This window comes from Nannobrachium achirus (assembly GCF_963921795.1).
Source record: "Nannobrachium achirus genome assembly, chromosome: 20".
Lineage (NCBI taxonomy): Eukaryota > Metazoa > Chordata > Actinopteri > Myctophiformes > Myctophidae > Nannobrachium > Nannobrachium achirus.
This window is the reverse complement of record NC_137827.1, coordinates 17,259,754-17,272,068: the sequence shown is the minus strand read 5'-3', so window position 1 is coordinate 17,272,068 and position 12,315 is coordinate 17,259,754. Positions and strand designations below refer to the sequence as shown.

Sequence of the window (12,315 nt, the reverse complement as noted above, 5' to 3'; positions counted from 1 at the left end):
AGGGCCCCGCAGGCCATGTAGCATGACAACGCAAACACGAGAGAACAACCCCGGCCGCCTCCACCGCTCCGGTCAAACTGCAGGTCCCGCGAGGTCGCTCCACAGGAACCGCAGATAACACTCGTTCACCCCTGATTACCCGCTAGCATGAAACCATGGCTGCCTTTAGAAACAAAACAACAGCTTTGCGGTGGAAGGTCGGAAAGGGGGTGGGGGTGGGATTTAAATGAAATAGTTGAAGGGAGATGTTGAGAAAAAAAAAAAGAAAGAAAAAGCTCTGTTCCAGTCTTGGATAAATGTTATGATAATTTCATTTGCGTGAGTAATTTGCGTCTGGTATTGCAGGGCCCGCTCTGGCGTTCTGGGAGTGCACGGAAGAAAGTGCAGGAGAGGGCCAGGCGGCAGGCCTATTGTTTATTGGCTCTGTTTGAAAGCGCTGCAAGCGGCGATGGATTCGTCCACCACTCCCTCGCACCAAGGATGCTCGACCTCAAAGGACCAAAAGGGAGCCGTCGCTGTCTAGACTCTGGGGACAGGGGGGGGGCCATGACCTGTCGTCCCGTCCGCCTTTCTGCTGGAACACGATGTTCCTTGTGAGACTCAGCGGACAGAGAGAGAGAGAGAGAGAGAGAGAGAGAGAGAGAGACAGCCGCAGCGGCACTGCTGCTTGTTAATGTGCTCTCAAGATTTAAGACGAAGGATACAGGATAGATCCATTCAAAAAAAGGGTTCAAAGTACATTTCGGGTCGTAGAATCAAGCATGCATCATCGTGCGAACGCAAAAATGCACATTATTGTAGCGTATCGCTCTGCAAAAAGCCATTTCTGTACGGCAGAAAGGAATGCATCAACTTCCAAGTCCATTTCCATTACAGTCGTGGTGTGGCATTCCAGCGGGAAAAGACAACATGCTGGAGGCGTGAGAATTGGAAATGCAACAAGTTACTCGTCTCTTGTGCAACTCGACTTTTGCTTTTAGCCTGCTCATACATGTCTGTGGGTGACCAGGGGGCGCGAACGCTATAGGCTTCCAGTCAGGCAGAAGGGCCTGCGGAGTAGGGATGGGACGATAAGCGATATTATCGTAGCCTGATCTCAGACTCAGCTCACGCAGTAGTCTGAAACTGTGCCCTATTCTGAGCGATTTACAGGGGAGGGATTTTTTTGCGAGCGTGAGTGATCACGACGCACGGTGATCGAGACGTACGGTGGACGCGACGCACGGTCGCGGAGTGTGTGCGTGATTGTGTGTGTCTCTGTCTGTGCCAATGACTGCTTCCACACAGAACTGCGACCAGAAACATGTAATCTACATTAACAGCTTGGTGAAATCAGCGCGCGCGTGTGTGTGTGTGCCTTCCTCAGCCTGCCTGTGTGTGTGAACTTCGTTTGAATCGTTTCAACTGCTGCGCGGATTGGATATTCGTTAGACCCACCCCCACCCCCCGCTCATTGGAGCAGCCGAAAATAAATGCAGATTCATGTACTCAGCTCCAGACCAGAGAAAGAGTCCACTCTGAGAGTGGGCGGGGTCTATGGTCTGGAAGCAGGCTAATATTATCGTTTATCGTGATAAAAAACACTCAAGATAATCGTATCGTGGCGATTTAATTTATCGTGATATCGTCCTCCGTCATGCACTGGGATCAATTCACCTTTTATGTGCCGAGCTGCATATCCGGTACCACTTAAACCCTCTATAATTGGTAAAAGGTATGTATAATATACGTACTTGATACAGTCTTTTTTTCACACTATCAAATGTCTTTGCCAAAAAATAGCCGATCTACAAGCTCCCAGTCCCAACGCGTCGCAACTGTTATTTTTTTTGGGGCAAATGTTCCACCCCAGGATAATGGATTTTGATTATCACGATAATATCGTAAATCGTGATTTCTTTTGTCACAATAATCGCGATACGACATTTTCACATCGTCCTATCCCTAGACCGGGGGGCCGCGAACGCTATAGGCTTCCAGTCAGGCAGAAGGGCCTGCGTGGGAGTGGGTCGGCCTACCGGTGGGTTAGACAAGTCAACAGAGGGCAGGAAATCAGGAAATCGGGCAGAGTAGAGAGACAATGACATGGAGATTAGGGATTAGTTTAACCCCCTGCTCCCCTCCGTTCGTATACACACATGATCTCAAACGTACACACAGGCACGCACGCTCAGACACAAGCCCAGCCAAAGCCAAACACCCCCTAAGCTATTTACTCTAAGCGTCTCTCTCCCTCTGTCTTCAACACGCACATCGCTCTGTATCCATGGAATTTTTGGTTGCACGTTCTCTAGGTTGTTGTTTCAGTTCCATCTTTTTCCCTGCATCACAGGCTGTAAATCAGCGGGGGACGACAGCCCCTGTTCTGCCCTCATCTCCCCCCAGCCAGCAGGACCTACTTTTACCACCTATGACTCAAAGGGCAACTCGCACGGCAAGGAGGATGACATCATCCCATGGCAAACAAACACGCTAGGTAAAGCTGGAAATGAAAGGGGGAGGGGGAGGACACTACGGCTCTACCTGGAGAGGGTTTTGTCGTTCTGCTGACAGCCTTGCTGACCTCACCTGGCCAATCCTCTCTCAGTTCAACCAGACTTTCACCTCATATCAGACACACCTGCTGGAGATTGGAGTGTGGCAACTCTAGCTGGATCACACAGTGAGAAAAAAGGAAAACCTTGTTGCAATAGATGGAGATCAGAGATCATATTACGCAGAGGGTGTCCGTCTTCAAAGGAATAACGGCTAAATAGCATGTCGTACACAACTCCTGGTGGCTAGAAAGGTCTGCGGCAGCGTCTTGAAATTTAAGAACTGATTGATGATTATTATTTTATTTGAGGAAGACGTAACTCGAATAGACTCCCATTTCCCTTTGTCAGGAATGACTGTGGAATCATCTCTGCTGGCGGTTGGTTGAACAAGCCCCATCATGTCAAGAGGAGCTCGTCAGGGTGTGCAGTCACCACCAGTCCCAGCCTAACTCTCTGTCACAGACGCGTTGTTGTTGTGTGGGTCCAACGACGAGGACACAGGTAAGAAGAACAAGCTAATCAATCTTAACGTACGTTTCTCTCATCTATACCTTGATAAGAAAAAAAGACTGCCTGAAAAAATACTTAAATGTCTTCCACTTTGAAGGCGTACTTCGTTGCTTACAATTTTGGACAAGACTGGGCAGGTAGGTTCTGTATAATGTTTGTCTAAAAGGTGGAAGGTTTGTCTTACAGATTTAAGCAGTGTAGAGGAGGAGTATTTAAAAAAAAAACAAGGTTTCTTGGCCAAGCTCTATTACTGGGCTTCTTTAATAATTCTGACTTGGACACGGGAATGTTTCCTGAACACGATCCTCATGGATGAAATTCTAGCAACTCTTCCCTGGCCAAACTGACATGTTTGGAAAGGAATGCTGTTGTGTCCACACTCCTCAATCTCCCGCTGTTACTAAAGTGCCGATAAAACCCTTTACAAGCCAACAAAACATGTTTGCCGTAGTGCATTACAAATTTACAGAGTGAGTGTTTCAAGTCACGAACACAGATCTAACCCATTTAGAACGGGTACACATATTGTGTATTATTATTTTATGCTTTAACTATTGAAAAATAGCAGATATACAAGCTCACAGCGCGGCACCGAGTGCCGCGCTGCGAGCTTGTAGATCTGCTATTTTTGAAAAATTGTGAAAATTTGAATTTTGACACGATTCTATAAGTGTCTTTTGAATCCTTCTAAGGTTTTTTGAAAAAACCCTATGTTTCTATGTCAGCAATCTGGCCAGCCATCGTCAAAGAAAAGGCCCTTTTCACTTAAATGGAGCTCAGTTAGTCTGTTCTTGAGAGACTACTATGTCAGTGGTTCTCAAACCTTTTCATGTGAAGGACCCCCAAACTGATATTTATTTGGCCATGGACCCCCATGTCAAAATATCTAGTTCCAGGGACCACCCAGAAGCAAAATTTGAGTTACAAACGTTCGCTTTGAAAAGACATATATTCAAAGATTTGCACACATTTTCACAACTTTTTCAAAAATAGCAGATCTACAAGCTCACAGCGCGGCACTCGGTGCCGTGCTGTGAGCTTGTATATCTGCTATTTTTCACTGGTTAAAGCATTCAATAATTCTAGACCTAAATGGGCTAATGTGGGCAAAACGCTGTTGTGGAGACTGTAAAAATCACAGAGACCACGGAGATTGTCCAATTGACATGCCAACGTTGATGAATAGAGTTCTGTGTTACTCAATGAAAATGATTACACCTCACGAAACACGAAATTACTGGAACCACACTACACACTACTACACACACAAAAAAAAAGACTTCGAGCGTGCAAACTGCAGTGGGCAAGTACTAATTTCCTTCAACCTGTAATTTCAATATTCCTCGGTAGTTTGAATAGTAAAATATATTTTTTAAAATTTTAAGTTAAATACGTTTTAAGGCAAATCGTAATGACATTTATAAACCTTGTTTGCATTAAATAGTTCTTATTATATCTGCTTTCAACGATACTTTCTTTTATACAAAAAGGTTCATTATTGTTATCATTATTAGTTGTTTATTTCAGTATAATTCGGTCATGTTGTGTCACGTCGCTAACGCCACAGCCAAATAACTAACTAGTATAAATGTATTGACTCCCACATATCTGTTGGAAGACTGAATAACTTAAATAGTGACAACAAAAAGTGACAAAAACATTAGAAATGATTCTGTTTGAATTCCAAAGTAAAAATATGACATGTTGGCTAAGAAAAACAACACCAATGTGGAGGACAATAAAATATGTAATAAACACAGGATATGAATCTGCATGCAGCGGACAAAAAACTTGTAGATCGGCTATTTTCAAATAGCCAAGGTATAAAATCGGGCTAAAGTGGTTTATGTATCTCTTATAATAGTATAATATATACCAGCAAAGTAACTAGTAACTAACGTTTTCAAATAAATGTAGTGGAGTAAAAGTACAATATTTGGATCTGAGATATAGTGGAGTAGAAGTAAAAAGATTGGGAATTGGAAACACTATTGGGAATTGGAAACACTCAAGTAAAGTACAAATAACTCAAAAGTGTACTTAAGTACATTACTTAAGTAAATCTACATAGTTACTTTACACCACTGGTACTCATGATTTGGTGGTGTAGTGGAAGCTACAAGTATATTAAATGACCTCCTTTGGAGGACATGAAGCAGACCACACCTGCGTTTATGGGGAAATAGTAGGGATTTGAAAAATAAACATTTTTCAATTGAATGCTTCGGAGCACGCGTTTGGAAAATCTCCCGGCAGCCAAATAATGCTGCATTACATGAATCCAAAGGTCGAGCCGGAGCAGGTGCATTCTCTAAACAATGGCTGCCTGTTCATGTTGACTTGACTGATATGTCCTGAAAGAGTTACATCTGGGGCTGGAACACACTAGGAACAAACAGAGCATTTTTTTTCCATCTCCTCGTCCTCTAGCACGATGAGAGTTGAACCTGCGCAATCAGTAAACAGATTGATGATGTGGTGTTGATGGAAGATTTGCTTTCTCTCTTAACTACGTTTCAACCTGGCGTCCCCTGTTTGGGTCATTTACATGCACATGTGAGCTTGTAGATTGTCTGTTTTCACTATTCATTGTACAAATACTATACTGTAGGTCTCAAGTGATTAATCCATTCAGAACGGGTACACATTATGGTGTATCGTTATTTTATGCTTTAACTACTGAAAAATAGCAGATATACAAGCTCACAGCGCGGCACCGAGTGCCGCGCTGCGAGCTTGTAGATCTGCTATTTTTGGAAAATCGTGAAAATTTGAATTTTGACCCGATTCTATAAGTGTCTTTTGAATCCTTCTAAGACTTTTTGGAAAAACCTATGTTTCTATGTCAGCAATCTGGCTAGCCATCGTCAAAGAAAAGTTCTTTTCACTTAACTGGAGCTCAGTTAGTCTGTTCTTGAGAGACTACTATGTCAGTGGTTCTCAAACATATATTCAAAGATTTACACACATTTTCACAACTTTTTAAAAAATAGCAGATCTACAAGCTCACAGCGCGGCACTCGGTGCCGCGCTGTGAGCTTGTATATCTGCTATTTTTCACTGGTTAAAGCATTCAATAATTCTATGCCTAAATGGGTTAACATGACCCTGAACTCAGGCGTGTTACAATAACTTTCTTTTTTTTCTGTTTCATTCCCAAACAGTTGTTTCACTCTGGAAAGCTTTGTTTCCAGACCTCCCCTCATTCTGCGGGTTTCCCTCCCCCCCGAACAACAACCTCTCAAGAGTTTCCGATAAGGACGATTGAACGGGGCCTTGCCGAGATGCCGCTGCGGACGTCGTTGTACCGCAAGCCGCCGTCGGGCCGCTGGTCGGGGAGGAGCTCCAAGCGCAGGGAGGTCCTGTCCGTCAACATGATCAGCCTGCCGCTGGCCGACTTCCGCCACGTGTCGCACATCGGCAACGACGCGCACGCCGACAGCTTCGGAGACCTGTCCTTCCTGAAGATGGGCCACAGCCTGCTGCTGCAGAGCTCCCAGAGCGAGCAGAACCTCTTCCTCGCCTGCTCGCCGCCGCCCAAACCGCCCCGGCTCAACCTGGACGAGGCGGAGGACCCGGAGGACAGCCCCGACTGGGCGGCCGGCCGGCGGAGCAGGGTCAAGAAGATGAGCCACTCCCTGCCCCTGCTGGACAGCGAGGACGCTGCGGGCGAGGAGGAGGCGGTGGTGGAGGTGGTTTTCCCTCACATCAGGGCCAACGCCGGCCCCCAACAGAGCCACAGCCCCGGCCGGGGGAGTCTGAGCTCGGGGAGGGACGGGGACTCCACGGCCACCTGCCCCGAGGACGCAGCGGGCAGGCAGGAGGAGGAGGAGGAGGAGGACAGCAGCCTCTCGTTTAGCCTGGACCTGGGCCCGTCCATCCTGGATGATGTTCTACAGGTGATGGACAAGCTCCATCATTAGGACCAAGAGCCAAGCCTGGTGCTTAATTTATACTTAAACTTTATACTACCGACAGTTGGCGATACGTTGTTTTCGTTGAGCGACGGGGTCCGGTGTGTCGACCTTTAATACATGGCTTTAATAAGAGAATTATGATAGAATGCAAGTTGCAGATGTGATCCAGCATAAACTTCTCTTACTCGCGCTCTGGGAAAAACAATACAGTCAGGTTATGGACAACCTGATATCCCCTGATTGGGAGCAACTGTTATTGTCAAAATACATGTGGATACACAATACAGTATATTTGCTGAGGATACAGTGACTTCATCAACATGCTACCATCTGCAATGGATAGCAAGCAGTAGCGAATGACACAACTGTATGACTAACAGTTTTATGGAATGTACTGTAACTCTCCGGCACTGGTAAAACCAATATACCGGAAAGAGACTTTAAAGAGTTCTTAAGCTGTCATCTAAATGCTTCCAAAGTATAAGTCATATACTATTAATATATGACTGGTCATCTCAGCAAACTTCTGTGCATGTTCTATATACATACATTGTAACACAACAGTTCTGTCTAAAAACAGTCAATTCATTGAAGTGGTTCTATGGCAGTGTGAATGAAATGGCCCAGACAGTCTACTGTTAATGATCCAACCCTGACATAATCCCGATTGAAGGGTTAAAGTTAAAGTTTAACCCTTCGAGCTGGAAATGTACGATTACATATTCACTGTCAAAACCATGTACCGACAAAGATGTAAAAGTTAATGTTCTTCTAGCATTACCTGTTCCACAGGTGATGAAATCACTGAAAAGTTAATCATTGACTAGCTGTCTTATATCACGGCCCAAAAAAAAAGATATTCAGCTTCTCTCTTTCCTTTCTTCCTATCGCTAAGACACCCCCGCCCCACCCCCAACCACATACACAAACACGCACAAATATCGTCACTGTCGGGCAGAAACCTCGTATCTCCAAGTTTCAAATTTGTAAATCTTTTCGCAAAGCAAAGCCCTGCTTCATACAAGGCAGTCGCACAAAAGTAGTGAAAACAGCAGATCTGCAAGCACACAACGCCTCGCGGTGCGAGGCGTTGTGTGCTTGTAGATCGGCTGTTTTCACTAGTTTAAATCATTTTAAAAATGATAAATACAAAATAAATGGTTTTGGACATACAAGGTTTCCACCCGACAACGACGATATCCTTTTCCCACAGCCCAAACCCCTCAGCAAAGCAATCAGGATGATTGTGTTAGGACGTAAGAGCATTATGTTCAAGAGAAGCTGTGACTAAACTCCCAAGGTCCTTTCAGCTGTGATGCCTTGGCTCCTTGCTATTCCATTGTGTGCAAAAGGCAATTTCTCCTCCGCACGCATCGCAGAGCCCAGAGGCCCCGCTCTGAAGGTACACCGAGGTACCCCCCATCTCTCCTTCCCAACAACACAGTGAAAACAAACACTTAGCTCTGCTTCCAATAAAAGGCAGCCAAGTATAGTGGCAGGTCGGACTGCAACTAGGGATGGGACGATATGCGATATTATCGTTTATCGTGATGAAAAACACTCACGGAAATCGTTATCGTGGAGATTTAATTTGTCGCGATATCGTCCTCCGTCATGCACTGGGATCAGTTCGGTAAAATCTCGCTCTTTCGAACGACCATCATTTTGAAAAGACGACGCGTAGAAACAGCGAAACGCTCCCGATCAATTCACCTTTTATTTTATATATCCGGTACCACTTAAACCCTCTATAATTGATAAAAGGTACTTAATATACATACTTGATACAGTCTTTTTTTTCACTCTCTATCAAATGTCTTTGTCAAAAAATAGCCGATCTACAAGCTCACAACGCGTCACGTTGTGACGCGTTGTGTGCTTGTAGATCTGCAGAGCTTGGCAAATGTTCCGCCCCAGGATAATGGATTTTGATTATCATGATAACATCGTAAATCGAGATTTTTCCTTTGTTACAATAATCGTGATGTGAAATTATCATATCGTCCCATCCCCTAACTGCAACCCAAACCAGGCCGCAGGTCTTAAGACCTCAGGAATAAAAAAATATATAAAAAAAAAGAAATGCCAGGCAAGGCCTGTTTTCTTAGCTGTAAATCGGAGGCCAATGTTCTGGTGAGTGGCGCAAGAGAGGGAAAGTGGTAAGGAGTAATTTGATACTTCCACATGTGCAGGGGGGCTCTCTCTCTCTGTGCGTGTGTGTGCGTGCGTGCGTGCGTGCGTCCGTGCGTGTGTGCGTGCGTGCCGTGTGTGGGTGTGTGTGTGTGTGCGCGTGCGTGCGTGTGTGTGTTTGACATCTATTACTATAGCAAGACCTCTGATGAGGGTTTAAACACTACCTGCTGAATCAACACGCCGCTGACACACACGCATGAAAGATACATACACATGCCCACATACCAGACAGAAACCGTGAGCTGCTGCGCACACACGCAAAGTGCCTCTGCTCACGTACTACAGATCCGTGCCCCCCTGCACCGTTAGCCAGCCCGGGGCTCTCTCTCTCTCTCTCTCTCTCTCTCTCTCTCACCCAGAACTAGACCGGGGTCCCGGGCCGTGCCCGAGCCAGGGGGGTGTCGGGAGAGGCTTATGGGGGTTAAAGCCAGAAACACTCTCATTCCTGAACCTACTCTCCCATCCAGTCCTCATCCACCACACACACTAGGGATGGGACGATACGAAAATGTCAAATAACGATTGTTGTGGCCAAAGATATCGCGATTTACGATATTATCGCGATAATCAAAATATCCCCAACATCCATTATCCTGGGGCGGAACATTTGCCAAGAAAATAGCAGGTCTAGATTGGCTATTTTTTGGAAAAGACATTTGATAGAGAGTGAAAAAAGATTATATCAAGTACGTATATTATAAGTATGTTTTACCAATTACAGAGGGTTTAAGTGGTGCCGGATATGCAGCTCGGCAAATAAAAGGTGAATTGATCCCTGTGCATGACGGAGGACGATATCACGATAAACTTAATCTCCACGATAGGATTATTGTGAGTGTTTTTTACCACGATAAATGATAATATCGCTTATCGTCCCATCCCTAATAGACACACACACACACACACACACACACACACACACACGTCTAGCAATAGATTTAGTACTTGCTGAGTACAACCAAATACACATAGCTGTGTTTGTGGGTACGTCTGTACTGTACAGTATGTCTTTTCTAGGCATCTCTCTTTCAAAACTTTTGCTTGTCATTGCCTCAAGTTTATTGTATGCTTTATGACAATAACACGTTGTGAAACATTCTTCTAGGGAAAATATGTACCGTGTCATATTTTTGGGAAGTAAAGGAAAGGAGGGGGGAAAAAAAGGAAAGAAATTCCAATGTTGGCGGTTTTGGGGATAGAATTGCTCGCGTCAACATTTTTTATGGAGTTTGTACAAAAAGAACTGTTTACGTACAATGATGGACGGACGTTTGTTTGGTTTTCTGGCAAGTCAGGAGCCACAGCGAGTGCCTCGTCCGTCACTTACCTAATACCTCGCAGAGTTTCTGCGAGTCATATGAGGAGACAAACGGCACTCGATTACGTGCCAAGCCGAGAGGCATACAAGCCTAAAATTAGACAGGCATGTCTCGAGTAGCAAGGTTTCATTTTGAGGCTACAGGTATTACAGGGAATTACTTGTTGCAAGCACTGCTGCTGGGGTAGCGGTGAGGTCATTATGCTGAGTCACAAGTCAACCACTATTGAATGCCTTAACCAGTGGAAAATAGCAGATATACAAGCTCACAGCGCGGCACCGAGTGCCGCGCTGCGAGCTTGTAGATCTGCTATTTTTGGAAAAAGTCGTGAAAATCTGTGCAAATCTTTGAAAATATGTATTTTCAAAGTCAACGTTTGTAACTCAGATTTTGCTTCTGGGTGGTCCCTGGAACTATAATATTTTGAGATATGAATATTTTTTTAAAGGGGTCCTTCACATGAAAAAGGTTTGAGAACCACTGACATTGTAGTCTCTCAAGAACAGACTAACTAACCACATAGAAAAAGGGAGCATGGGAGGTGCAAGGGAGGTGGCCGATCAATGGCTAACTAGGGTGTGTCTGAACTTTGTCAACCGTGTCCTTCCCATACATAGGGATGTTTGACCCATAAGGTCACAGGCCTGTTTTTTATGGGTCGTGGGTAAATATCCTTTCTATAATAATAATAATAATCATTTGTCATTATTATTTTATTTTTGTAAATGCTGATAGTATACAATCTCACTACACCTACACAATGCATACATAAATAGGGCTTAAAGGAGTTGTTCACCCCAAAATGACTTTTTTTCTATTGATTACTCACGCCATGGAGACTCGAGTTTAATAATATTTCTTTGTATTTGTTGCATTCCTAAGACAAAAATCACACCCGTGTGAACTGAGCGGTGGTCGTGGAGGCTGTGCAACAGCACTACTGGGTGGGTGCAGCGGGGTTAGTGTGCTTTACAATGCTGTAGTTTCTTCACACACTCTAATTTATTTGACCCTAAAACATTCAGTTTGTTAATAATAATAATAATACTTGACCACACATGCTGACCCACCCTTCCCCCCTGTGTGTGTGTGTGTGTGTGTGTGTGTGTGTGTGTGTGTGTGTGTGTGTGAGAGAGAGCGAACAACAGCGCCCCTCCCGTAACATGTGTGGTCAGAAAAGGTACTGCAGGCTTGAGGCTACATACACGGACGGCCGGACGGCCGGACGGCCAGACGGACGCATACCCACACACACGGCCACGTATAGGAGACGGTGTGACCACCGCTCAAAAATGTGATTATAGTACATTTACCCTGACGGTTTCTCCATCCAGGTACATGCATTCGGGTCCCCATCCGGAACCAACGGGGGTAAATTTACTATAATGAAAGTTTTGTTTTAGGAATGCGACAATTACCCAAAAATATTATTGAACTCAAGTATCTATGGCATGAGTAATCAATAGAAAAAAAGTCATTTTTGGGGGTGAACTACTCCTTAAAGGACAACTTTGGTTTTTTACAACCAGGGTTCATATTTTAGATTGTAATTAGAGAAAAGAAAAAGTGAGTGTTAAAATGTTTTCATTTGCTTCGTTCTATTGTTTTATCGCATTTACTGTGCTAAAATGTGGGGCATGTGTACGCATTGGGGCATGCGTACAAGTGGCTAAATATGTCTTTTTAGACACAATAAGCCAGCAGTTTCTTTATTGCTATTTTCAGTAACACTTCTAGCCCCCATAAGTCACATCCAACCATGAAAGGTTGCGTTGTATCTTGGGAATGGGCTTATTCTGTGTAAAATTACATATTTAGCCACTTGTACGCATGCCCCCA

The 12,315-nt window shown here is 44.5% G+C and overlaps 2 protein-coding genes across 3 annotated transcripts in view; one reads left to right on the top strand and one right to left on the bottom strand.

Annotated features, from left to right (window-relative positions):
• The window catches only part of dnajc17 (DnaJ (Hsp40) homolog, subfamily C, member 17), a 337,059-nt gene that overhangs the window by 270,958 nt on the left and 53,786 nt on the right, over positions 1-12,315 (bottom strand). The window lies entirely within an intron of this gene.
• Positions 6,332-6,970, top strand: LOC308305820 (cdc42 effector protein 3; the record flags this gene model as incomplete). Its single annotated transcript, XM_080750699.1, has 1 exon — positions 6,332-6,970. The coding sequence occupies one exon, from the start codon at positions 6,332-6,334 to the stop codon at positions 6,968-6,970; it is 639 nt and encodes a 212-aa protein (XP_080606825.1).